General features: G+C 42.9%; 1 protein-coding gene across 2 annotated transcripts in view; it reads right to left on the minus strand.

The window, feature by feature from the left end:
* Positions 1-1,078: 1,078 nt before the first annotated feature.
* The window catches only part of TNFRSF11A (TNF receptor superfamily member 11a), a 56,673-nt gene continuing 31,905 nt past the window's right edge, over positions 1,079-25,846 (minus strand). The window contains exons 5-10 of one of the 2 annotated variants that reach the window (XM_047767011.1): positions 24,283-24,376; positions 23,027-23,121; positions 21,571-21,684; positions 17,855-17,907; positions 15,960-16,728; positions 1,079-3,708 (exon numbers count right to left, since the gene is read on the minus strand). In XM_047767011.1, coding sequence (XP_047622967.1) covers positions 3,368-3,708; positions 15,960-16,728; positions 17,855-17,907; positions 21,571-21,684; positions 23,027-23,121; positions 24,283-24,376 — 1,466 coding nt within the window. In that variant the 3' untranslated portion in view covers positions 1,079-3,367. Of the gene's footprint in view, positions 3,709-15,959; positions 16,732-17,854; positions 17,908-21,570; positions 21,685-23,026; positions 23,122-24,282; positions 24,377-25,846 lie in introns of both variants that reach the window. The other variant, XM_047767010.1, reaches the window with a different exon arrangement.

The raw sequence follows: 25,846 nt of genomic DNA on the forward strand, positions 1-25,846 counted from the left end.
CCAGGTCTGACTGCAAACCTTGTTTGTTCCATCACGTTGGGGTGGGGCTGAGGGTGGGGGGAGGGTAACTTCACCAGCCCCTTGTAGTAAAATGAAGTTTCTGGAACAGACCTGGAATGTGGCATTTTAACATTTATTCTATTGGTCAGTTTCATTTTAAATGAAGATTCTTTGGAAAGTATTCATGCATGCCTGTTTTATTAAAAGGAATGGAGGAGAGAGATGCTGTCTAAGCACGAGGCTAGGAAACCCTCCTCTCCTGCTCCCAGACACAATCTGCCCTGCACCATTTATTATCAACAGTGTCCCTGTGCTAAAGGGATGGCAAAGGGCCCCATTCTCCCCTCCTCATATATCCCACTCTCTCCAGTGTCACCCTGCCACTCTGTGTCCCCACCCTGAATCTGGGCTGTCCCGTGTCTTGCCTTGGCCAATAGAATGTGGCAGAGTGACAGCACGCCAGATTAAGCCTAGTCTCAAAAAGCATGGTACAGGTTTTGCTTGCTTTCTGGGAATCCAGCCACTACCATGAGAAGGAGATCAGGCCAGTCTGCTGGGGGGATGAGGGACCGCGTGGAGACTGCTCAGCCTAGACAGCCAAGCCCCAGCCTGCAGGCTGCAGGTGGGTCAAGCATGCCCAGCTGGGCTTGTCCAGCCTAAAGAACCAACCAAGCTGAGCCAACCCTCAAGGCTGGGAGCTAAATAAATGGCGGTCGTTTTAAACCACAAAGTTTTGGGGTAGCTTGTTACACAGATGAAGCTTCCAATACCTCACAAACTGCTCTTTGTGCTTATAGGTAGGAAATTACTCTTCCTTCTCCTGATAGTTGAATTAAATATGAGTAGAAAACACTCCCTTTCAACTCTTTCATTGCCTAGCCAAACTGTATTTCAAAGAATTTTCTTATGAGATCAACAGATATATCATTCAAACAAGACACTTGCTGTCCCAACTCTTGTTGGGGTTTCACCAATGTCACAATATAATTGACATTTGATACCACAGCACACCCCAGAGATCAAAAAGAAGTCAGATTATTGCTTCAAAAAAGCTTAGTTTAAGCAGGCCATGAAAACATTTTTTACCATCAAATATGTTTAATAATCTCTTCATCACATACCCCAGTTTTCCACTATTGTCTTCATTTCATTCTGTTTACATTTGTCATATACATCTTAATAATACACACACGGACCTGTATTTGCTATATATTTCCTATCATTTGATTGTCTGTGGATCAATATGGAATTAGTAGGGATCAGTGTGGGAAAGAAACACTACCTTTTTCAAAAAGGAGATTCTTATGTATTCAATTTAGCACCTTTTATTTAAGGAGCTGAAGGTATTTTAACAATCACTGTAGTATCTTTTTTATCTCTAGGTAGGGAAAGTGTCAAAAATGGTCATTAGTGCTTTTTTATAGAAAAAAGAAAGCATAGAAAGGTACAGTAATATCAGTGAGATGATGACAGTCACAGTAGAAATGTGGGTCTTTAGCTCAGCCTTCCCCTTTAGGAACTATACTTTAATATATTCCATATTAAAAGGTATAATGGTTTCTTCCATTTTTATAACATCTCTCTTTGGATGGATGTGAACTAAAAGGGCAGCACAGACAGTAAATTCCTACCAACGAATAGTCCTCACAATGCGGTTATTTCCTGCAGTTTTTCATGTCAACCAAGGCTCTATAAATTATACAGGCACTTCTGCTTCTCCATTAAAACTCATAATTGACTGCTACTATTTTAGCATTTCTAAGAGACCGGCAACCAAAAGAGAGAAACCAGTGATCAACAATCATTCCCTTCAGCTGATTTGTGGCCATTAAAGTCTGGAGAGTGACCACTTTCAGCACTCTAAAAACCTACCGGGTCGGCAACATTAATTTCAATATGCTTAGGCATGGTAACTTTTCTCTAGTATTTGAGAACAAGTGCTCACTGACCACAATAGATAGAACATCCCAGGTAATTCCTTTCAACCTGACTCACATTGTATGTTTCCTCATAAGAACACTGATGCTAAGAGAAAAGCACCTCTAGGACAAATGCTAAGTTCACAATATAAGGATTTGGTTTTTAATTTAAATACATGGAAAACAGGAATGCGTTCCACTTCTGCAAGGTTAAATTACAGATGCACAATTATTTAGAAGGAAAATGGGGCCTACTGCTTAAACACATTAATGCTATTCCTACCCAGAAAGATACACATGTATCTTAACATTTCAGCTTTGTTCTTTCTTTTTTGAACTTCCCTGGCATCTTCTTTTCACTGCATGTGCAGGCTATCCCCATGTCCTATTCATTTTCCACATCTTTTCCAGGAAGACATCAAGAATAAAGAATGTCGGGTGCAGCAACGTGGATTTTTAGAGATTTAGTGACTCAGGTACCTGACTGCCTCTGCTGGAATGGGTACTACATACATTCACCTGGGCGGGGGGTGAGCTATTCTGAGAGGCATTAAGGAGGACGACATAAATCTCCACTTAGTGCTGCCTAGAGATTGACACAAACTTAAAAACATTTGGGGGGGAGGGGGAAGGGGTTTTCCCTTTTTCTCCCTTTAGAAAAATGAGAACTCAGAAAATGTTTGAAAGCTAAAAGTCCCTCCTCTTGTTCCCAGAGCCTCCCTCCAGACGTGCATTTCTAGCCTTTTTCCAAAAGTGCTTAGTAAGACTCCTTGCTTCCCCCACTCCAAGCCATCACCAAAACATAGGCTTCTCACTACTTGTGAGAAGGGGTGCAAAAGAAAATATGAGAAGACCGTCACCCTTAAAAGAATTTTCAAGAAAGGCATTAAATGGTAAAAAGAAAAGGGGGGCAGTATCAATAAAACATTATGAGAGACAGTGAAAAACAAATATCAAATATGGGGGCTGGAAATACAGACTAACAGAACCGACAGGCATAAAACAGATGTCATAGAAACACACTGCTGATGAAACAGTAATAGGTGAAAGGCGAAGGAGAAAAACTATTAAAAGAGGTTAGAAAGTGGAGCAACCAGAGAAACGTGTACCTGTGCAATTAGTTGATACGTGACTGTGGATGTAAGTAGTAGTAACACATGTACGCTTTTTAAAAGTCCTCGATTCTATTTAGAGCAAAGTGGATTGAGACTGCAGGTCATTTGACTCAGGTGTACCGAATGGAGGGGCCTAAAGGCGCAGATTGACCGCCGCCCCGCCCCCAGCCAGGCTCCGCCCTCAGCCACACCCAGGAGCAGGTGCGCGGACAGTGCAGCCAGGTAGGGATGCGGCTTCCAACGTGTGCGGCGCAGAAGGCCCCCAGGTCGGCGCCCGCCCCGCAGCATCGCCGTTGCGAAGGGCGCAGTGAATCGCAGCGGGTCCCTGGCCGCTCAGCGCCGCGTCTCGGAAGCGCGGGCCTTGGCCTCCCCCTGCTCCTGCACCGGCCGCGAGGCCTTGTCGTGTCCCGGGGTGCCGCGCTTCTGCAGCGCCGGCCCCACTTCGAGGCCGGCGCACGTGTCCGGGAAGCGCGGCCCGAGGCCGGCGAACGAGTCGCAGCACGGCGGGCTCTCTTCCTGTACCGGGCGGCCCACTGGCTCCCCGGCGCCACCGCCTGTCCCCGCCGGGCCCTCCTGCGAGTTCTGACTGACGTAGACCACGATGATGTCACCCTTGAAATTCATCACCTGCCCGCTGGAAATAAACGTGGAGTTACTGTTTCCAGTCACATTTCCTACAAGGGAGAGGAAGAGAGAACACGCAGAGGGTGAGTCATCAATTCTGGGCGAGAACTTGGTCTTGTGAGAGGAAAGTTTCCCAGTGAATGGAGGGGCGCTGGCGCCCCAGTCCTCTCAACAGGCGCCCCTTCCTCACCCACAGTGTCCTAAAGGCCTCAGTAGTTCCTTCCCTTGTCATCTCCCCGAGAAAGAACACCAAGGAAGAGAAGCAAGACAGTGCGCCATTCTCAAGTTTTGTTGTTGGCCACATGGACCAGAAGAGCACATCGGATTGCAGAATCACAGATGAGATGCAGATGTGCAAAAGGCTGTGCCGGCAGCGATGAATACACAGTAAACAGCTAATGGCGCAGCAATGATCAAACGTGTCAGGAAGGGAAGTGAAGGCTGGAGGGAAAGCTGTTGCTTGATAGGACTCTGGAGCCCACCTCAGTCCAGCCTCCTCTCTGACTTGACTCTTGCATATCTTTTCACCCTCCCTGGAGAGGTCCCTAAGCTCAGCCCTGGGGGGCCATGATGCCCCCTGGGCTCAGTATTTAGCAAAACTCAATCAATTAACTTAATATTTAAAAACAAACAAAAAACTCCCAGAAAAAGATTAAGAAGACTAAAATAGGTTAAGCAAACAAACAAACAAAAAAACCCAACCAAACAAAAGCAATCTTACAGATCACTCTTTCCTGCTGAACCCTGAAGGGTATTTTGCATCTAGGGAGTTCTGTCATTACATTTTGTGGGTGACTAGGTTTAGTGTCTTTAATTAGTGGTCCTTTTGAAAAACAAAGTTGAACAAACGTTAGGAAACCTATTCCCTCTTATTCTTCTGTTTTAAAGACATGCTCTAGAAATGACCCAGGCAAAAATGAGTGCCACAAACCAAGAAGATGCAGAAAAGCCCAACACTCAGCATCCCAAACAGAATCTTTCAATCTGACAAGGGAAGGTGAATATCAAAAGAGTTCCTCACTATTAACTTTCTCATCTTTCTTGTTCTCTCTTGTGACAAAGCTTAGTAATATTTACACAAAATTGTTTCTGTCACCACTCTCCATGAAGAGATTTCTCCCAAATGTAGAAGGCATATTTTGGGTCTTCTAAAATACCAACAGCATCCAGGAAATTCCAGATGACTTGCCTCCATCCTCAACATACCTGTGGAGATGCTAAGACAGGCACAGTGGCCCTCGAAAATACAAGGATGTCAAAGAAAATAGATTTCAAATACAAGCAACAAACTGGAAGTCACAAGGGAAGATTTGTGAATCGCACTGTTTCTCCCGCAGACAGTAGTATTCCTAGATTGGTATTGGTGGGGATTAATCTATTAACTCCCCAAGCAACTTGGGCAAGACCAGGTAGTATTCCATTCACCAACTATCCAGACTGACCCATGTTCTCCATTCCCTCTAAAATATACAGGTGCTTGGAGTTCCTGTCGTGGCGCAGTGGAAACAAATCCGACTAGGAACCGTGAGGTTTCGCATTCAAGCCCTGGCCTTGCTCAGTGGGTTAAGGATCTGGTGTTGCCATGAGCTGTGGTGTAGGTTGTAGACGAGGCTTGGATCTGATGTGACTGTGGTGTGGGCTGGCAGCTGTAGCTCTGATTTGACCCCTAACCTGGGAACCTCCACGTGCCCCAGGTGCGGCCCTAAAAAGCAAAAAATAAAATAGACAGGTGCTCATAACATCTACTGTATTTTAAGCTAGGGGTCTATTCTTTCGTATGCCTATGTCTTTCTGTTCCCACCAGTTATCCGCTTAGTTCTCGAGTCTGGTTTGTTTGTTTGTTTGTTAGCCATGCACACACGGCATGCAGAAGTTCCCTGACCAGGGATCCTTAACATGCTAGGCCAACTCCTCCAGTCTGCTTTTAACTAACTGTACTCATTAGGAACTCTAGATACAGGCATACTTGTGCTTGGGTTTACTGCACTTTGAAAATACTGCCTTTTTTTTTTTTTTTTTTTTTTTTACAAGTTGCAGGTTTGTGGCAATCCTGCATTGTCCCATTATGGTTAGCATTTTTTAGCAATAAAATATTTTAAAATGAAAGTATGTACATTATTTTTAGACATGATTTGCACACCTAATAGACTACAGTATAGTGTAAATATAACTTTATAAGCACTGGAAAAACAAAAAATTCATGTGACTCACTTTATTGTGATGTTCAATTTATTGCAGTGGTCTGCAACCGAACCTGCAGTATCTCCAAGATCTTTCAGTATCTTTATGTAAAGTTGTGAAATGTAAGTGGGGGAAAAAGGAAACTATTTCCAAGAAAACTAAAGTGAATGCTTTCAAGGACACCCAAATATATGTGAGCCACTGAAGGCAAGACAAAAGATATCAACAAGCTGCTGAAATGGTTTGTGGTGGTATGGGCAAAGCCACTGTTGAAAGAAAAAAGAAAAGAAAAAGAGACTTTAAAATTGTAGGAGTTTGCACTCACATTTGTTCTGCAAAGGTCTATAACTTCTCATTCCACACTAAAGAAACAGAAACTGGAAATTAAGATAGTGTGGTTAATGTGAAAAAGGCTCAGGAACCTATAATTGGCCATCACATATGTCCCTATGCTAAAAAAATAATCAATGTGTGAAGTTATGTTTTAAGCTTAAAAATATGTTTAAGCTATGAACTTGTAAATGACTTTTTCAAGTAACTCAACAACTACTAACCAAGAACTGATACAAGGGCTTCTATCATAGCAGCAGCAGAAAGAGTGAGCCTAGTAATACAGCAGGAGTCCTCCTAGTTGAGGGATCACTAGTTAACAAAATAAATCAGTGTGAAATCAAAATAATACATGTATATTGCAATTCTATTCCAATTTAAAATATGCCATGTTTAATAAAAGCAGAAATTGTAATTTGCTTTAAAGTATGATTTTTTTCTTGGTATAATTCCTCTTCCTTTTTAACATAACATCAACTGCTAGTTCTTTTTGTTTTTCAGTGTCATGCGAGTGATTGACTTATGGTATTGAATTTAATATCTTCTTCCTCCTCTTCACATTCTTTTTTTTTTTTTTTTGGCCATACACACAGTATGTGGAAGCTCCTGGGCCAGGGATCAAACCCAAGCCACAGCAGTGACAACACTGGATCGCTTTAACCTGCTGCACCACTAGAGAACTCCCATCCTCTTCATACTAATTTACCTGTTTATGTCATAATGCATATAATTTCTCCATCATTTAAAATTTTATTTTCCATCAAATTATCATCATGTATCCATTGTTTAGCTTCTTCCTTGTCAGAATCTTCAATTTGTTTGAACTTGGGTAAAAACCCATAGTTTTTTTTTTAACCACTGTCTCACACATCAAGATTCTGTGTTAAATTTGTCTTAAGAATTTTATTCCATGCCTTTGCCTCATAGCCAACAATATATCTTTGAAATATCCTATAGGATCTATATTCTTATTCCCTATTTTTTGTGTGTGTGTGTGAAATGGAACTCAAACACTTTTGCCTAAAGAGATATATTTAAACATTTCAGAATTCTTTGATCAATAGACTGAATCAAGAATATTATTTGGGGGGGAGAGGAGAAAAAGAAGGGCTTTAATTTTCTGATGATTAGGATGTAAAGAAAAGTTACCTATAAAGGGTATGAGATTTTCAGTTTTATTCATCACGTTTCTTCATCAAAAGTGCAATTAATGACAAGAACCATCTTCGATCAATCCAAGTCTCTTTCATTCACACTGACTTTTATGAGTAGAAAACTGGTACAGACCAGTTCTTCTTCTTTAGGAAGCTCTACCTAACTTGCCAATAACAGTAAGCAGCAGCAGAGCTGTCTTCACGTTCGTGTGACCTATGCTCAGAAGGCCCCAAGCTTTTTTAATGTTCCGTGTCATCATCTTGAAATTTTTATTAATTTTTACACAGGGGGTCTTCATAATTTCACTTTACACTGGGCTCTGGAAGCTCTGTAGCCAGTAGCAGGCAGCTCTTAGGAGTGCTGCTCTGTGTTTCCTTCCTTACTGATGCTATAATTTAGTGTCGCTTTTTTAGAAGGGAAGGTAAAAGTTAGACATGTTTCAATATTGCAGATGAGTTTACCGATCTAATTTTCTCTATTGATTAAAAAAAAAAACAAACCTCAATGTTGGGGAAAACCCTGAGTTGCAGAGGTTACCCACTGGTGCTCCTTAAATATGGATGGACTCTATGCTTCCCTGGTATTCAAGCCAATTGTCACTTGCTGGAAAACTTTGAATACCCACTTTCTGATAGAAAATGGAGGCTTATCCCTTCGAGAAAAGGTCTGCTGATCAATTACACCTGTAAAGCTTTGCCTCCAATCTCGTTTTGGTTTCTTTAAAGTGAAATGAGAATTAAGTCAGCTGCCAGGCAATCTAGGTGCAGAATCCTTCTAGAGTTTTATTCCCTCAATCTTTCATAGTCTCGCCCATCCCAACTTCAATGGCAAAAAAATTTTTAGCAGATCATTCTCTGAATTGCCCTGAAGCACTTAATAATTTTTATACAAATAATTCTCATGCTCATCAACTTCTTCCCCCCTCCCCCAGTTAATGTAACAGTTAAAGTTTTAAGTTACAGTGGGATCAGCTCATACTCAGGGGACCAGAAACCCCTGCGGATTTTAGTAAGTGTGGCCATTCACAGGGCGGGAGCAGAAGGTCCTAGGTGTTCTTGGGTGACCCCTTAGTTGTGAGTAATCAGTGTGCCATAGACTTCCGTCAGCTCCCTCTACAGAGCCCAGAGCAGGCTAATCTGTGGTTCAGTAAAGGGAGATTAAGAGAACATCCATTACAATAGTAATAGTGTTAGCCCCATTCCAGAACTCACACTGAACTCAGCACTGGAAGCTCTGCTCCTGGCCTGGCTTGGGCCCTACTAGCTCTGGAAGTTGGACAAACCATCTAACAACTCAGGCTGCTCATTTATGAAACGAGCATCCATTTTCCAGTCCTGCCAGCCTGGCAGGGTGCAGCTGCCCTGAACATTTGCAGCTGTGACAAATGTTAAATGATTGAAAAAAGGGATTCGTGAATACCTAGCAGGATGGCCCCATATAGAGGTCAAATGAGATGATGGATTTGAAAACACTTGGAAAACAGCAAAGAATTTCTCACAAGGTGCAATGATGGCATTACTACTTCCAGAATGTAGTATCTGCGCTCTGAGAATTCCCAAGGAAACCAGAGATTTGGGAAAGACTGGGAGCAGTAAAGTTCTCTTTCCATCCCTGTCTGGTTGAAGGATTTCAAAGTATCTCGAAGACTGAAGGGGCACTTATCTCTAGAAATCTAACCAACTTTTGTTGTCTTTGCTGGAATAACCCATCACTCTTCCTGTCTCTGGTTGGAACTCTCACCTATGTAATTCTACACAAAACAGCCACTGTCTCATTTCTCATCATGCAAGTCTCCTGTGAGTTGAAGGCAGCACTAGGGTAGGTCCAGGTTTTGAATGAGCTGGTACTATCCTTATCCTATTATACACCTCAGCCCTGCATTGTCCTGGCTTACAAACAACCATTCCTTACAATTTGCTTCCTACCCTTCAGAGGGCTTGACATGGTTGTGTGAACAGACCTGAGGGGGCAAGGCCCTAGGCTGGCGAGTCAGTAAGACACCATGTCAGTAAGCTTGGTACTTCAGGTCCCCCTTATCTGCATCGTTGCTGTGATTTCTACCCCTGAAAGAGTAGCTCTTTCCTCTGAGAGCCAAGGGAGCCTCAGGATGCTCTGATGTCAGGGAGACCTCTCCCTTGCTGGTGGCTGGTAAAAGCGGAATGTGAAACAGGGAGGGATGGGGTGCAGGAGGATTGTCCAAGATGCCTTAAGAAGACTTGAGGCTTTTACAGGTCTCATTAGTCCACAGACTTCTGGCCCATCACTCTCTTCCTTTCTCTCCCAACCTGTCTTTCTACCAGCTTTCTCCAGCAAAGCTGCTCCTGGCATTTTTTTTTTTTTCTTTTTATGGCCACACCTGCAAATCAGAGCTACAGCTGCCAGCCCACACCACAGCACAGCAACATGGGATCTGAGCCATGTCTATGACCTATGCCACAGCTCACGGCAACACTGGATCCTGAACCCACTGAGCGAGGCCAGGGATTGAACCTGTATCCTCATGGATACTAGTTGGATTCGTTTCCACAGAGCCACAACGAGAACTCCCCCCGCCCCGGCATTTATTTTAACTTTATTTTACTTAGAAAAAAAGAGATGGAGTTGGAAGTATGCAGAAGAAGGAGCTTTCCTCACAAAAGAATAAGGGATGATGAAAACAGTACCGTCCTGAGACAACTGGTAGCAGAGAGGAAACTCAGAGGCCAAGGTAACCATCACCTCCTGCACAGATGCTAGCATCCCTTCCCATGGAACCTTCTGGGCCTGGCCTGGCCACTGCCCTGCACTCAGCCAGAGTAGCCAATGTTTACAGCCTGAGTTTGCCCTTATTTTATGCTGTACTGAGGAGTCTCCAGTGTATGGTAAACGAATGAAATCAGTATCATTGGTACCTACTGGTGAGGAGACAGTGCCATGCTTTAAGGCCCAGCCTTCATAATCAGATATTTGAGTCAGATATTTGATACTTGCATCAGATATTGAGTAGCTGACAAGCTCTGTGGTCTTGGGCAAGGAACCTGCCCACAGGATTTCCATGCAGAAGCAGGAAGATAATTCATACATGAAGCACTTAGCCAGCACCTGATAACTAATACCTATGATGTTGCTGATAGAAATGCACCCTTTAGGATAGCAGAACAGTTTTTTTTGTTTTTATCTTTTGTCCTTTTAGGGCTGCACCAGCGGCATATGGAGGTTCCCAGGCTAGGGGTCTAATCGGAGCTGTAGCTGCTGGCCTAGCCACAGCCACAGCAATGTGGGATCCGAGCCGTGTCTGTGACCTACACCACAGCTCACGACAACGCCAGATCCTTAACCCACTGAGTGAGGCCAGGGATCAAACCCTCAACCTCATGGTTCCTAGTCGGATGCATTTCTGTTGAGCCACGACGGGAACTCCCAGAACAGTTTTAATGCATCTCTCAACACAAGGCTATTGACAGACTTCTCTTTGAAAGCTTACTCCAAAGTATGATTTGAGGACCAGCATGACATGAGTATTTTTATTAAATGAGAAAATCTGCAGAGTTTCTCACATTTAAAATGGGTTTGTTGGCTTAACATTAATATTTAACGTGGCTTAGCTAGAAAAATTTTCAGGTCACTTGAGAGAGTTAAAAATAGCATTTTAGGTCAACAGAAACAATGAACAAATGAAATGCCCCTTCATGACAGGAAAGATGTTTATACTTTGCTAAGTCCCTGCTTTGCATAGCAGGCTCTGTGGAATCGCAATTTCTCAGTCAGAGAGAACAAGCTTCCTTTTAAGAACTCAATCCCTGACAGAATTTACATTTTTAAGCAAGGTAATGCACACTTCTCTTCTCAAAGGCTTATTATGTTGTTTAAAATGCATAATGTATGAATATTAAATCACAAGAGCTATAGCAAATAATATCATCCAATTGTCATGTAGATTTTCTTCCAAGGAAAAGAACTAAAAATATACACAAATACACTCAAATTATCCAGGCTATATTGGGTTCTTTTGGAATTTTTTAAAAATTTATTTTATATTTAACCCATATGCTCCTCATGTGATTTTCCTTTTTATGGAAATGCAAGCTCCGTTTTAGGCATTTGGAAGAAATTGGGTCTATGATGATATGGGAAGGGAAGCAGTATTTAATAGTTCCATTCTGATTCACGCTTGAAAAGTACTTAGAATGGCTTACGAATGAAACCCTTCAAAAATGAGCCCCGTGAGAACAGCAAGAAGGCAAGTAGGGTTAAATTAAAGCATATAGTGAACACATTTTTCATACATTCTGAAATAATGCATTGCCTTTTAGTAGCAACAAATGCTGAATGTTTTTACCAAAGAACTGAATTATAAAATAATTTTTAACCTAGAGAATCAGTGAGCTAATTAATGCCTGCCCTTACAAGACTTAACTGAAAGTCAAACACAAGTGAATGGATGTTATTTCAACAGGAGAGAGAAGAAAGTTAGAACAGAGGAGTGTCCATGGCTTGAGGGCATGGGAAGAAGACTGGGGTAAGAAAACCTTTATCTGTCTTTCAGGATGGAAATGGATGGTCAAGAAGAATCAGCTCAGGATGGGTGGCACCCAGGGCTGGGAGTCTGAGGATGGGACAACGAGGGAGTCAAGCCCATGACCTCCTCTTCAGGTACCCTCGGCTCCCAGTCACTGGCCAGGGTGTGTCTGTGCCACTTGGATGTGACAGCTCATCCTGACTTCTGCCATCTCTGCCTCCTCTACTCTGGACCCCTGTGTCTGTTGGACAGCTAGGGGGGGTGCTTCCTTCTGCTGCTTGGCCTCCTGCTCCCAGGAGAGACGGGAGAGATGGGAGGACGAGAGTGAGTTGGGGGACAAACAGGAAGCTGTGGTTCTTATGCCTCTAGTTATTTACAACTGGATGAATGAATGAGCTTATAACTGCTGCCTTGGTTTCAGAAACATCAGATGTGGCGAAGTTCATAGGAATTCCTACCAACTGGCCATGGCTGCCTAGAGACAGTTGTTGCTAAAGGTGTGAGTGTGCTGGGCTTGATGAGAAAGAGGCCAAGACAAATCCCAGGGGCTGCTAAGGGTATGGAAGGGGACAGTGGCCACATAGGCAGCCGACCTGCATCCCTGGTTTGGGAAGTAGCATTTGACTGGGACTGGAAGGTCAGGAGGGACTGGGCACTCTGGAAAAGGGGACAGTGTGGGGACAGGGTGGCCCACACTAAGGGAAGCCCATTACAGTGCAGAAGCAGGAAAGTGAGAGCTGGGGCTGGTGTTGGCCAAACTTAAGTGGGTGAGCAGGTGAAGGGGACCAACAGGGTGCAGGTTAGAGGGGGCAGGTGGGGCCATGGAAGGCCTTCCTTTCTCAAATTATTGATTCTTTTTGTGTTGTCCATTCCTTGGTACCAATCCCTGCTTGTTTCCCAGGCTCTTCCAAGTCTCCATGTCTCAGCGGACTCTCAAAGATTTGATAGAAACATATGTAGCTGATGCTTGTTAAGAACTGTCATGGGGAGTTCCCGTCATGGCGCAGTGGTTAACGAATCCGACTAGGAACCATGAGGTTGCGAGTTCGATCTCCGGCCTCGCTCAGTGGGTTAAGGATCCGGTGTTGCCGTGAGCTGTGGTGTAGGTCACAGTCACGGCTAGGATCCCGAGTTGCTGCGGCTCTGGCGTAGGCCGGTGGCTACAGCTCTGATTAGACTCCTAGCCTGGGAACCTCCATATGCTATGGGAGCAGCCCAACAAATGGCAAAAAGACAAAAAAAAAAAAAAAACACCAAAAAACTGTCATAGGCCCTGTAAATAAACGACTCTCTCCAGCTCAGACGTGTCTGAATCAATTAAGTGATCTCGGGAGCAGAAGCAAGATAGTGGCCAGCCAGTGACATATTCATCATCATAAGTTGTTCTTTCTTTCCCATGAAATAACTTTCTAGACATAGAATTCTCCAAACTCCAGGTGAAAGCGCTCGTAACCGCAGTAAGCAGCAGCATGTCACCAGGATAACTTAAAACTTAAATTAAGAAGACATGGTTACGCAAGACAAAACCACAAGTATGTCTTCCCCTGCTGTTGGTTTTTGCTAAGAATCCTCCCTGTTCTTTGAGAGCTGTAACACTGCTAAAATAGACTTACCATCAGCTTTTATTTTTGAAAGATACACTTGTGGTGCTGTTTGAAGAACTAGCATTCTCTTCAAAAGGAAGTCAAGGGCAAAGGAGATACTTTTCCCCACACCGAGGAAGTGCCCAACCCTGTCATTTCTGCAGAAACCGCTGATTTGCTTGGAAGCATTTTCCTTTTTAAATACTCCCACGTAAAAATCCCAAAGCCGATAAAAAGGCCACCTCCCTCAAGTCCTGAGAGCGCAGTGGCTTTTAGGAGATCACAGAGGATTAGCCTCACCCTTAACTTTCACCCAGGCTCCGTCCTCTTTCACACATTTTGTAGAACATAAATTATGGCAATTTAAAAAAGAAAGCAATAATGAGAAAGTGCTATTTTGATCAGGAACCAGAAGGCCTGTTCGTGTAGCAGTAATTATGGAGAGAACAGCATAGCCTCACAAATCAATCCGGTTGCTGCTTCTCCCCAGGCAAAAAGGAATTTGGCCCACTTGCTGGCATCCGTCCACAGGCCCGACTCTCGACGGATGTTTTCTGTGGCTGAGCTCCAGATGAAGACAGAAAAAGCAGTGTAAACTTTTTGCAAATTAACACCATTTAGTTGATGATATGCTTTTTTTTTCTTTTCTCCATGCCTACATGTTTAATGCTGGAGAAATGAAAGATAAAGAAAAGCAGAGATGGGCACTGTTTTAACTCCTCCGAGGCGAGCTCAGATTGGCCTCTTTGGCTTCATGACACTAAGAACAAAAATTATCTCTTTCAATTTGGCCAAAGCTGTTCTTCCAAGAACTACTGCTGATTTTTACACAGTGGTAAGTGTCACCTTCCTGATGTCAGCAACTGAACCAGTCTGTCCCCTGGCAGTATCACAAGGTGTGGCAACTGCCACACTGAGCTTCCTCATCTCCACTCCCCACAGCCCCAAACACTAGTGTTCTGTGCGTGTCTGTGATCGATGGGAAGAAAAGGACCTCTAGAAAAGAAATAGAGCAATACAAACAAACAACAGAGCCAAACTTTCAGATATAGAAATTCCTTAAAATCTTAAAAAAAAAAATGAGGTCTTCTGAAGGAAAAACACAAATGTTTCTTCAAAAAATATCCCCAAGCCTCTCTCCTCCTTTCAGTATGACTGAGAATTAATAGAGAATTTACACATCAGTGAATCTGTGGAGTTGCAGCAAAACCACAAAGCTTGGAAAACAAATTCAAATTCATTGTTCTACCAAATAAGCCAGAAGCCATCAGCAACAGAGGACAAAACGGTCTCCATTTAGGGCTCGATCCAGCTACCTCAGATTATAAACTAGTTCAAAGCCAGCTGCTAGACCCACCTGCAGTCTAAGTAAAGAGGCAGGAGAGAAAAAGAAGCAGCATCACAGGATAAAGGTGGTCCATGAATAGGCTTTGTGTTTTTGGAGAGCAGGCAGGATTCTTTGAAGCCCCTTAAATACTATATATGCATATATTCATTTTTCTGGAGAGAATGTTTATACCTTTCAGAAAATTCTCGAAAAGATCCCCGACCCTCAGGCTTCTCACAATATAGCAAACAAATAATCCCCAGAGCCAGAAGAAGCCCTCAGTCAGCAGCAACGCTCCTTGTAACCACATAGTAAAACAGAGTGTGTTTTACCTTCACAGAAAAAAGTTATAATATTACAACCGGGGGGTTATTCATGCTCAAGCAGTGGTACAGCGATAAATCTCTATAATGATTTTAAATTGTAAAATTATCCTCCTGGTTCCATAAATATATCATATGCAGTGGTTATAAAAGGGGCTTCTCAGAGAAAGCATCAAAGGATAGCTACTGTATCATTAATTTAGATTCAACAAGCTCCTCTCAATAACTAGTCATTAATCAAGGATTAACTGAACAACTCTGTTCTTCTGAAATTTATAAGAGATTCTGGGGTGGGGAGAGATTTGAGGCCTAGATTGCTTCCAAACAAAAAACAAAACCCAGAAATCTGAGGGAACACTTTGACACCAGCCAGTCCAGTGGTCTGTGTTGATGCTGTCAATATTAGGGGTCAGTGCTGGTAAGGTCTAACCCTATTGTGAGAAGCCCAAATGCAAAAGGGCCTGGGACATGTATCAATGAAGAGAGAGCCCCAGGGGTATAATCCATAAACCCAACATGTGGACTGAATCAAAAACCATCCATAGGAGTTCCTACTGTGGCTCAGTGGGTTAAGAACCCAACTAGTATCCATGAGGATGTGGGTTGGATCCCTGGCCTCACTCAGTGGGTTAAGGATCTGGCATTGCCACAAGCTGTGGTGTAGGTCATAGATTCAACTCTGATTCAACCCCTAACCTGGGAACTTACATGCCGCACAGATGCAACCCTAAAAAGAAACAAACAAACAAAAAAAACTCCATCCCATAAAGAGGGTTATGAGGAGAAAATGCTCAAGCTGAATTTTTCCCATGTCAGCTTCCCTTTCCCTGAATGGCATGTGACACCTGCCCCAGACATTGCATAAAGACCAGGCCTCTTTGTTCAGAAGGGAGAGACCACTTACCTGATGCAGGTGGCTGGTCATTGGAGGGGCCTCCGGACCCAGGGCCTCCCCTCATGGAGCTGGGCAGCTTTACCTCAGCCCCATCCAAAGGCTGGCCTCCTGCCTCGGCCCTGTCAGCTGCTTCAGGTGGAAGGCCCATGCCATAGGCGCACTGGGGCAAGGGTCCGCTTTGAGGGGAACCCACTGGGGGTTCCCAGTCCTCCCCAGCAGGGCTTCTGCAGCCTGCACAGCCATCTGTGGAGCTAGGGCTGGCTGCCAAGTGGGGGCCGTTGCCACCCTCCACTTCTTCTAGCAAGTACTTTTCAGAGGACGTGGGAACCCAATCAGTCCTGAACGCGGGCTCCGCGAAGTGGCAGCTTTCGGAGTCCACCAAGCTCTCTGTCCCAGTGAAGCACTGGCTTAAACTGTCATTCTCCCCCACCTCCAGGGGTTCAGGGAAAGGGGGTGTAGATGTGCTGCCAGGCTGAGTGAGGAATAGTATAGAGTCTGGGGTCTGGGGGGCCCTGTCCACATATTCGTCTTCTGTGGGGATCTGCCTGAAGGGATCCCCCGTGATCTCGCTGACCAAGGTGAGCACCCTGGCGTCTTGTCCCTGGGCGCTGAGACCACCACCAGCACATGCACCCCCACAGGCACCACCACCGTCTGGACAGCACATATCTTCAGAAAACACCTTCTCTTCCAGAGTCAGCAGTAAGACACCCTCACCAACTTCACGCTGACTAGACGCTTCCATCCGAGTGCAGCTAAAATTATTGCCTGAGGACTCCTGCTGATTTAAATCCAGAAGGCACAGCATTAGCACCAGCGTTGCTAGAACATGGTTCTGCTAGACATGCCTGAAAATGGTATGTAAAGTAATTATTTCCACCATATCAAGTACAGATGGAATATCCACTCTGGCACTTTATTTGGGTTATTTAAGATTGAGGGGGTAGAACCCTCAAATAGAGTACAACCAGAAACAGATGACTCTAACTGCATTTCAAATGAATAGTGTGTTGATGCCAAAGCAAAGGGGAGTGCCAGCCCAAATAACTTCAGGACACAGGATTCTGACTCCATACTCAACCCAAATTAATAATAATAATGAAAAAACCAACAATCCATGAACAAATGTTGAACTCTAGTTAGTAGCTTTGTTTTCTGCTATGGGATGGCTTAGTGATTCTGAAACCACTTTCTGCATATTCTGGAATTGAGTAAATGAGTAAATGTATTGAGAATAGCAGGAGCCAGCTTTCTTGCTGTGGGAGTAGGGAAGATTCACATACAGATAAGGAAAAACTAGAAGGAATCTTGTAGTTTTGGGACTGCATCTGGAGAAATCATTACGAGTTCAGGGTTTAAAATGTATATATCTTTATGCCTGACAAAATAGATCTAAAGGATATAACAGGATAATTAATGAAATTTTATTATCAAATACAGACATGCATATTATACACATACACAGAGAGCAAATAATAAAGCAATGTGAAAATATAAACAATTGGTGGATCTGGGTATAGGGCATGTGGGAGTTTCTGGTACTATTCCCACTGCTTTCCTACAATTTTGAGATTATACCAAAATTAAAAGCCAGCAACATAACTACAGAGAACTGTGGCAACTCTTTCCTCCTAGCAATCTGTCCTAGGCAATTGAGATTGGCACTAAAACAATAATATAAATAATACATGGACACAAGGATCACAGAGATGGAATGAAATACAAAGAAAACAGCACTGACTTGGGCTTTGAGGTACTCTGGAGAGATCGACCCTGGAATTTGAGGTTCCACCCCGCCAAGGAAGGACCCATTCACAATGGAGCTCAATATTTGACTAATACTAGCTACATCAGCCGAATTGTTAACAGTACTTAAAGGAGGCACATAAGACTTTAAAATTTACCTTATTTCCACTTAGGCGGCCGCAAGCTTCATTGACCCAGTGCCACAAGTTAGCTAGAAAAACAAAGGATAAGGGCTTCACATTATTATTTCCTATTTCGGATTCAGTATTATTGACCACTATGTCAGTTTGAGATTATCTTTAACCACAATCATCTGCAAACCCCTGAGTGAAAGTTCCTGAGGGGAAAACATTTAAAAGAAAATCAACTAGGAGTTCCCACTGTGGCTCAGCACGTTAAGAACCCGACTAGTACCCATGAGGACTTAGGTTCCATCCCTCATCTTGCTCAGTGGTTTAAGGATCTGGCATTGCCAGGAGGTGAGGCATAAGTTGTAGATGCAGCTCGGATCTGGTGTTGCTGTGGCTGTGGCATAAGCCAGCAGTTGCAGCTCCAATTCACCCCCTAGCCTGGGAACTTCCATAAAGCAATGTGAAAATATAAACAATTGCAGCTGGTTAAAAAAAAAAGAAAAAAGAAAATCAACCAATTTAAAGAGGATGAAATCATCTTCCTCCTCCAATCAAAACCAGAACTTTCAGATCTATGTAAAGCCATGTAAGATCCCCTAGTGTTCCATCGAATATCTTGAGACCCATTGGAAGCTGTCAGAGCTGCTGTTTTGACCACAGACATTCTCATTCCCTTAGCAATTTTTCTCTGATCATGAGGGACTTGGCTGGGTGTTGTGGGGGAACAAAAGTGACATAGGTCTAGGAGACCACCTTTCTGGAAGTAAACTAGGACATATACATGTGCAATAAAAGGAAAAGCTATGTTAGACTCCACTGAGTTCCAGCAGGCTCCAAATCCTTTTCCATTCTACCTGGTGCTTCTCAGAAGAATATGTTTGGTGGCATATGCAAAGGGTATCTTCATTAACTTTTTAAAACAGAAGTGTTGAAACTTAAAAGGTCAAATGCATGAATTTTAAAAAATCTATGAAAGTCTATAATACAAAGAGACAAAACTGTATCCCACCTCTGTTGAATATTTGATGTTGAATTTACTATAAAAACTAAAGCCAAGAGGTTGTGCATTCTCCATTGGAAGATAATCAGGTCATAATAAAAGTAATGATACCTATTACATGACTTTGGTCTGTTTAACTTCTCTGAGCCTCAGTTTCTGCATCATAAAGTGGGGTAATTAATACTGCCTCAGTCATAGTGCTGTTGTGGAGACTTAGTACGTGTAAAAGGCATATTATAGCAGTGTTGGCACATCATAAATATTTAATATATGTCGGTTACTATCATCATTATTAGTCATGCTTATATTCTATAATTTTAAAATTATATAAAAACGAAGATACTTCAAATTAGAGGGAAAGTTGCAGCTCTTTCCTTGTAGGGATCAGGACTAAACAATTACACATGGTACTAAAAATGACATTTGTATACAGAGGTCATACCTACTATGATAATGTCTCTCCTGTTTGATGGCAAAAACCTTCCTTACCAGTGGGTTTGCGTCCACTCTTACTGCCCAAATTTATTTTAATTACTAAAATACCCAAATACTAAAACCAGAGGGCCATTTGTGCTTCCTTCTGCTAAGGTTGGGAGCACCTTCCTTAGCAAAGCCGGCAGGACTGCGCTGCCTGGCCGTGCCCCTCTTTCCAGTTCCATCCTACACTGGTTCTGACTTTCTGCTCCAGCTGCACTTGACCTTTCAATCCCCCTGCTTGCCCTGCCCCCACCAATCACTCGGTTCTCCCCACAAGGAGTGCTTTTGGTTCTCCTTGGCTCCGCTTGGGCTAGTTGATTCCAACTTGTCCTTCAGATTTCATCCCTCCTGCCTCTACCCGGGGAGGCCCTCGCTGACCCCAGGCTGGGCGGACAACTCGGTCACCTGGAGCTCTGCTCCTCCCTTTCCACACTCAGCTTCACTCTGCGGGCCCAGCACCTGCCCTGCTCACAGAGACACTTCCTCCAGGGGGGCAATGGCTCTGGTTTGTGCGTAGTGTCCTAGGGCCTGTCCGGTCCCTGGTGGCCAAGAAACACATGTTGAAGGAAGGGATAAAGAGAAAGCCAATAGTCTTACATCCCAACTCAGTGACTGGCAGGCCCATTGCCTTTGACATTGGTAAAATGTGGCCTAAGAGATAATTACACAGACAAAAGCTGAAGAACAAAACATCCGAAGTCTGTTTTCTCATGTAAACATGACTATGCAAGCAATCCATCCACATCTCTGAACATACCTTACTCCAATCCCCAGGTATTGTCGGGAAAGAGAAGCTGCATTAAATAATAATATTCAATAATGAATAGACTTTTAAATAAAGTTAATTCCAACTTTTCCTCTTCAAATACTCTCTGCTTAACAATCTTCCTTCTTTTGACTGTCCAGTGCTACATTAGATAATGGAATGTTTTTTGTTTGTTTGTTTGTTTTTGTCTTTTTGTCTTTTCTAGGGCCACACCCACAGCATATGGAGGTTCCCAGGCCAGGGGGTCCCATCAGAGCTGTAGCTGCGGCCTACACCACAGACACAGCAACGCCAGATCCGAGCCACGTCTGCAATCTACACCACAGCTCACGGCAACACCGGGTCCTTAACCCACTGAGCAAGGCCAGGGATCGAACCCGCAACCTCACGGCTCCTAGTCAGATTTGTTAGCCATTGAGCCACTACGGGAACTCCTAGGTAATGAAATGTTAATGGAAATAGAAAGTCTGCAGGGATTTGTGAAGTTCATGGATGCCATGGCTGGAGAACTGATGGAATCACAGCAAAGCAGAGGTGGACAAGATAAACAAGTGAGCAACTGAAAGTGGGAATGGATGGGGAAGACCACACATGCTTCAAAAGAGAATGATGTGTACTAAGAAACAACTTTAGGGAACCTCATGAAGTCTTGAACCCTTTCTTTAAAATTACACCTTTTTAGCTTTGTAGTATAAAAGTCAAACAGGATATGATGTTAAAAGACACTATCAAACAATTTTTGTGTGTGTGGAAAAACCATTCCCAACAAACAAGAGGACACTTGACTATTCATGCTAAGAAGGAGCACCTAAATGTTACTGAATATAAGACAACTTATTTTCAGAATTTAGAAGTCACATATTAAGGCAACACCCCAGTAAAAACTTTCCATCTGCCATTTCCCTGAGCATTTTGTCTAAGCAATTAATTTAAGTAGTAAGTAATTAATGAATGTTTGTATTCTAGGATAAATGCGACTCCGTATATCTGACACCACATAATCTATACAACAGCCATTGGATGCCTGCACCTAAAATATTTCCAATCATACATAAACAGGCACAACGGATTTTCTTTTTTGTCTTTTTAGGGCTGCACCTGCAGCATAGGGAGGTTCCCAGACTAGATGTCAAATCAGAACTGTAGCTGCCAGCCTACGCCATAGCCACAGCAACGTGGGATCAGGATTGGAGCTGCATCTGCAACCTACACCACAGCTCACGGCAATGCTGGATCCTTAACCCACTGAGCAAGGCCAGTGATAGAACCTGTGTCCTCATGGATGCAAGTCAGATTCATTTCTGCTGAGCCACAACCAGAACTCCCACAATGGATTTTTGTTTGTTTTGCCAGAGAACAATGAATTAGGCATAAAGCGGGCATAAAACTTCATCTTAGTTTAAACAGATCACCAGGGGGCAGTCAGAGGGCAATATAGGTATCTTCAAAGCATACACTTTCTTTGAGATTCATTTTCAAAAACAACCATAGACACAATACCTGTTAGTGCTTTCCCTTTTTTCCTATAGTAAACACCAAAGATGACGGCAGCAACCAATGCCACAGATATGAAGAGAAACAGAATAATTAAACTGGGCAAGTAAGTCTGGGGTTCTGTGTTGGAAGAAAATGAGAAAAACAGCATTAAACGTTGTTCACTTTTTTGTCTATAAATTTAAAATCAAAACCCTTTCAATCAAACTCCAGAACCAAGGATGTTGGTGTAGAGAGAGAGAAGTATGAAGGTCCCCGACCCTGGCTGCAGGTTTGTCAGAGAGCACTTCCGTTCGGATGGGTGAAGTCAGCAACCCAGCCCAGTCCTGCCAGCTGGCACCACTCTGAGGGGGGCAAGTCCAGGACCATCTTTAAACACTTCTATTTTAAAACAGCTCTAATGGAGTTGACCACCATCCAGGTCCATCTTTGCTTACCTATGGAACACTTCAACTTCTCAAGGTGGATGGGCTCTGAGACAAAAAGAGGGCCTTATCATACCTCTTTCCAAATAACATAGCACCAGGGTTTTGCTGGTTAGGAGAACAGAACCACAGCCATGCTGCAAAGTATTTCAGGTATTTCATCCACAACACAATGTGGGCTCAACCATGTTTTTCATCCTTCTTGATCACTTAAATGCTAGTACCTTTATATTGTAAACTCTTGGTTTATGTGAATTGGTTTCCAGACTTTCCTTTCCTCTCCTTCCATCTTTTTTTAAACAATTTTTTAATCCCTCAGTCATTTTTAATGTTCTCTACAGAATGGTCTTTCAAAAATGATGCTCTGACTGTGTGATTCATTATCCAGAACTCTTGGATGTTCCCCCACTTTGCTAAAATGTCAAAGCTAAACCTTTGATTTTTCAAGCCCAAGTTCATGAACCCCATTATTCCATGGCCCAGGTTCTCATGCCTCATTATAAAGGTCTTACGGCCACTGATTCCTCCTCCTGCACTGTGATATCTGGACCTAACTCCAGTGCATCTCACTCACCTAGAGAACCGGTATCCACTGTTAACTGTCAACTTTCTGTCAGTCTTGCAACTGTACTTAAATTAATCTGATCTACAAAATGCTCCATAAATAATGATAACTATATTCTAACAAGTTGCTGACTCCAGCTGGTGACCAAAATCTCCCATAGATACCCTGTTGTGACTACCGCCATCCTACCACATTTGGGCATTTTAATTTATGTTTGCACCTCAATTTTCTTTTTTTTGGTATATATTAATAAATTATTAGTTATCCATTCCAGAGTAGAAAATTATCATGTAAACAACACATCTGGAATTGAAATACTGCTAAAAATGAAACACTGAGCTGACCAGGGAGAGGATGAAATGAAAGGGAGAGATGGACCCCTCCAGATACAGCAATGTGATTTGGGAGAAATCTAGAAGAGCTGACTAGACTGGGGTACATCTACCCAACCAACCTGCTGCATTAAACATACCATTTGGTGGTTTTGTAGATGGCAGAGAAGAGCTACAAACCACATCTGATTTATCAGTCCCATGACGTGCTTCCGTCTCTCCAAGAATGGTACAGCTGTGAGGGGAAAGGGAGGTGAATGCTTTGGTTTTATATTCTTATATTTTTTTAAAAAGCAATGAAAGGCTCTACCCCATTAGACTGGTAGCTTCTTCAGGAGAAGAACCCAGGTCTTCCTGGATGTTTGAATCCCCAGTGCCTATCCACACGCCATGAAGATGAACAAACAAAGAGAGGTAACTACTGTCCATGTTCTCCAAGAATAACTGTGAGGACATGGTCCAGAAGAGAGTAGATTGGTGAAGAAGATTTGGTGAAGAAGATTTAGTGAAGATTCCAAATTCAATCATCATGGCTAAGTGATAAACTCTGGATGAACACTTGTTTGAAGCTGAAACCACAGAAAATCTTTTCAAAATAAAACTTAAATAAATGGATAAGAAAATAAACATTGAGTGAGAATTAGTTTATTGGGAACTGAAGGAATCATGACATTGATTATGAGTATTCAACACTGAACATGCTATAAAAGGACCCAGGAAATTCACTATGGATATACTCACATATGTGTGAGAGAGTAAATAGATGAGATGATTCATTGCAAAATGATTCATTACTGCAAGACTGGAAAAAACTTAAATGACTATCAATTAGGTACTTATTAAATAAATTACGGTACATCTTTTGAAGGCATACCAGGTTGCTATACAACGCCATAAAGATCTAAGTGGAATAATGTGAAATGTGCTTCCTTCAGGATATATTATATGAAAAAAGCCAAGTATGTAAATATTTATTTAAACAGAGGGTGTCTATATGCACATACACAACACATATCTTTGGACAAATCAGCCAGTGATGCTGGGAGGAGTGGAAACAGTGAGTGACATCATAAATAACATCATATTTATAAACATCATAAATAACCTGCAACTAAATAAGGTGAGAAAAAGGGGAAAAGCAGTTGCAACTATAAGTCAAAGCTTTGGTCAAAGTGAATCTAACAAGTAATATACAGCTCCTGTCACACATCAGGTTGAAGACCGGTTGGACTGGTTTATTTTCCTCAGGCTCAATTGACAGGCTTTTTCTGTCATGAACGTGGCTACCAGAGGAAGCCTCACCAAGCTGAATCAGTCTGTTTTGAACGCAGAGGAGACAGCAGGGGTTGAATTGTTTAAACTCAACAAATTATCTCGTTCTTTTAATGTCACTTACTTGGTCCAGGGTTTGCATTTTTCTGTGGAGGAAGAGGTATTGGAGAAGTAGCCTGCCAGACAGGGCTTGCACACCGTGTCCTTATTGAGCTGCACTGTCAAAAAGACCAATGGACAAAAGAACACAAAACAAACAACACTTAGAGATCAGCCAGGATGATGGCCCAGAGGACTAGAGATCAGGAGCTGTCCCCCAGTCCTGACCTCCCCAGTCTCAACCCTGCCATCTGTGGCTGATGGCTTCAGAGGGTCCAAGATCCCACAGCAGGTGACAGCACTGTGTCCAGAAGGGTAACTAGCCCAATTTCAGGGCATAATCAACAGATCTGAGCTAGGTCCAGCTCTCCGGTCTGGACCCTCTGCTGGTCAGAGCCACCATCCTAGCTGCTGATACTGTTTCCTGGCCAGGGAGCCTGCGGTCTGATTTGCTTTAGCCAAGCACCTGTCTCTTCTCCCCTGTTTCCCCTTTGGGGCTTGCACCAGCCTTCAGGTAAGAGAATGGAAGCCTATTTACTGCTTTTAAAGGAAACGGCTTGTCCTGACCTCTCTGATCAATAATCTCACCAGCTGAAGTATTAGAGTTCAACAAAGTTCCCTTAAAAAAAAAATCATCTTACACTATAGGTCTCTTTCTCTCAAACCAAAGGCTGGTATTAAAAGTTTTCTATTAAGGGCCATACAGTAAATATCTTAGGTTTTGCAGGCCTTCTGGTCTCTGCAAATTGTCTGAGCATGAAGGCAGTCTCACACAATGTGTAAAAAAAAATGTGGGTGTGTTCCAATAAAACTCTATTTATATGAACATAAGTAGTAGGATGGATTTTGCACTCCTGCCTTAAGCCATAGCACTGAAAGCAGCAATTGATCCTAGTTTAGTAAGACATCAACTCTCTCATATTCCGCATAAGCTACATTATCAAAATAGGAAATGTCTCAGATTTCCTATGTCTATTACCTCTACTGCAACTGACACATGATGATCCTTTGGTAATTCCAATAAAGAAGGACATTGGCTACCATGTGATATCATAATCAGGCAACTGGCTTGTGCCAAAACCACAAATTACTCTTGAAATTAATAGCACTTCTGTAGTTTATTTTCATAAATAAAACACCAAAACAAGGAATTACATTTCTTTGTCCAAAATCAAGTGGGAAGTACATTCTTGATTTCTGCAATTGGCTTAGTACATAGGTTGCCCTCCCCCCCCCAATTCTAGTAATTTGATTTGCCTTGCAATGATATTAACAAAGGTGCAGTTAACACCTAGCCACTTATGTTAATTCAAACAGCTTTTAGAAAGATAAACACACTCTGGAAGAGTAGCCCTTAAAAACAGAGATTTCCTAAGGGGCTTTCAAAGTGCCATGAGCTTAAAGGGCATCAATTTCCATACACACATGCCTGACTTTCACATCTGCTCTTTGTAACACTGACCTTCTGGGGACATCCAGCATGGTGTCCTTTCTCTTTTCCCCTTTCACAATCACACTACTCCCACTTTAGAAAAGAAGGCATACTTCTGACCGCTCCAAACCCTACCATGGTGCCAAATTTCTGAGAT

Source organism: Phacochoerus africanus, chromosome 2, assembly GCF_016906955.1.
Source record: "Phacochoerus africanus isolate WHEZ1 chromosome 2, ROS_Pafr_v1, whole genome shotgun sequence".
Classification (NCBI taxonomy): domain Eukaryota; kingdom Metazoa; phylum Chordata; class Mammalia; order Artiodactyla; family Suidae; genus Phacochoerus; species Phacochoerus africanus.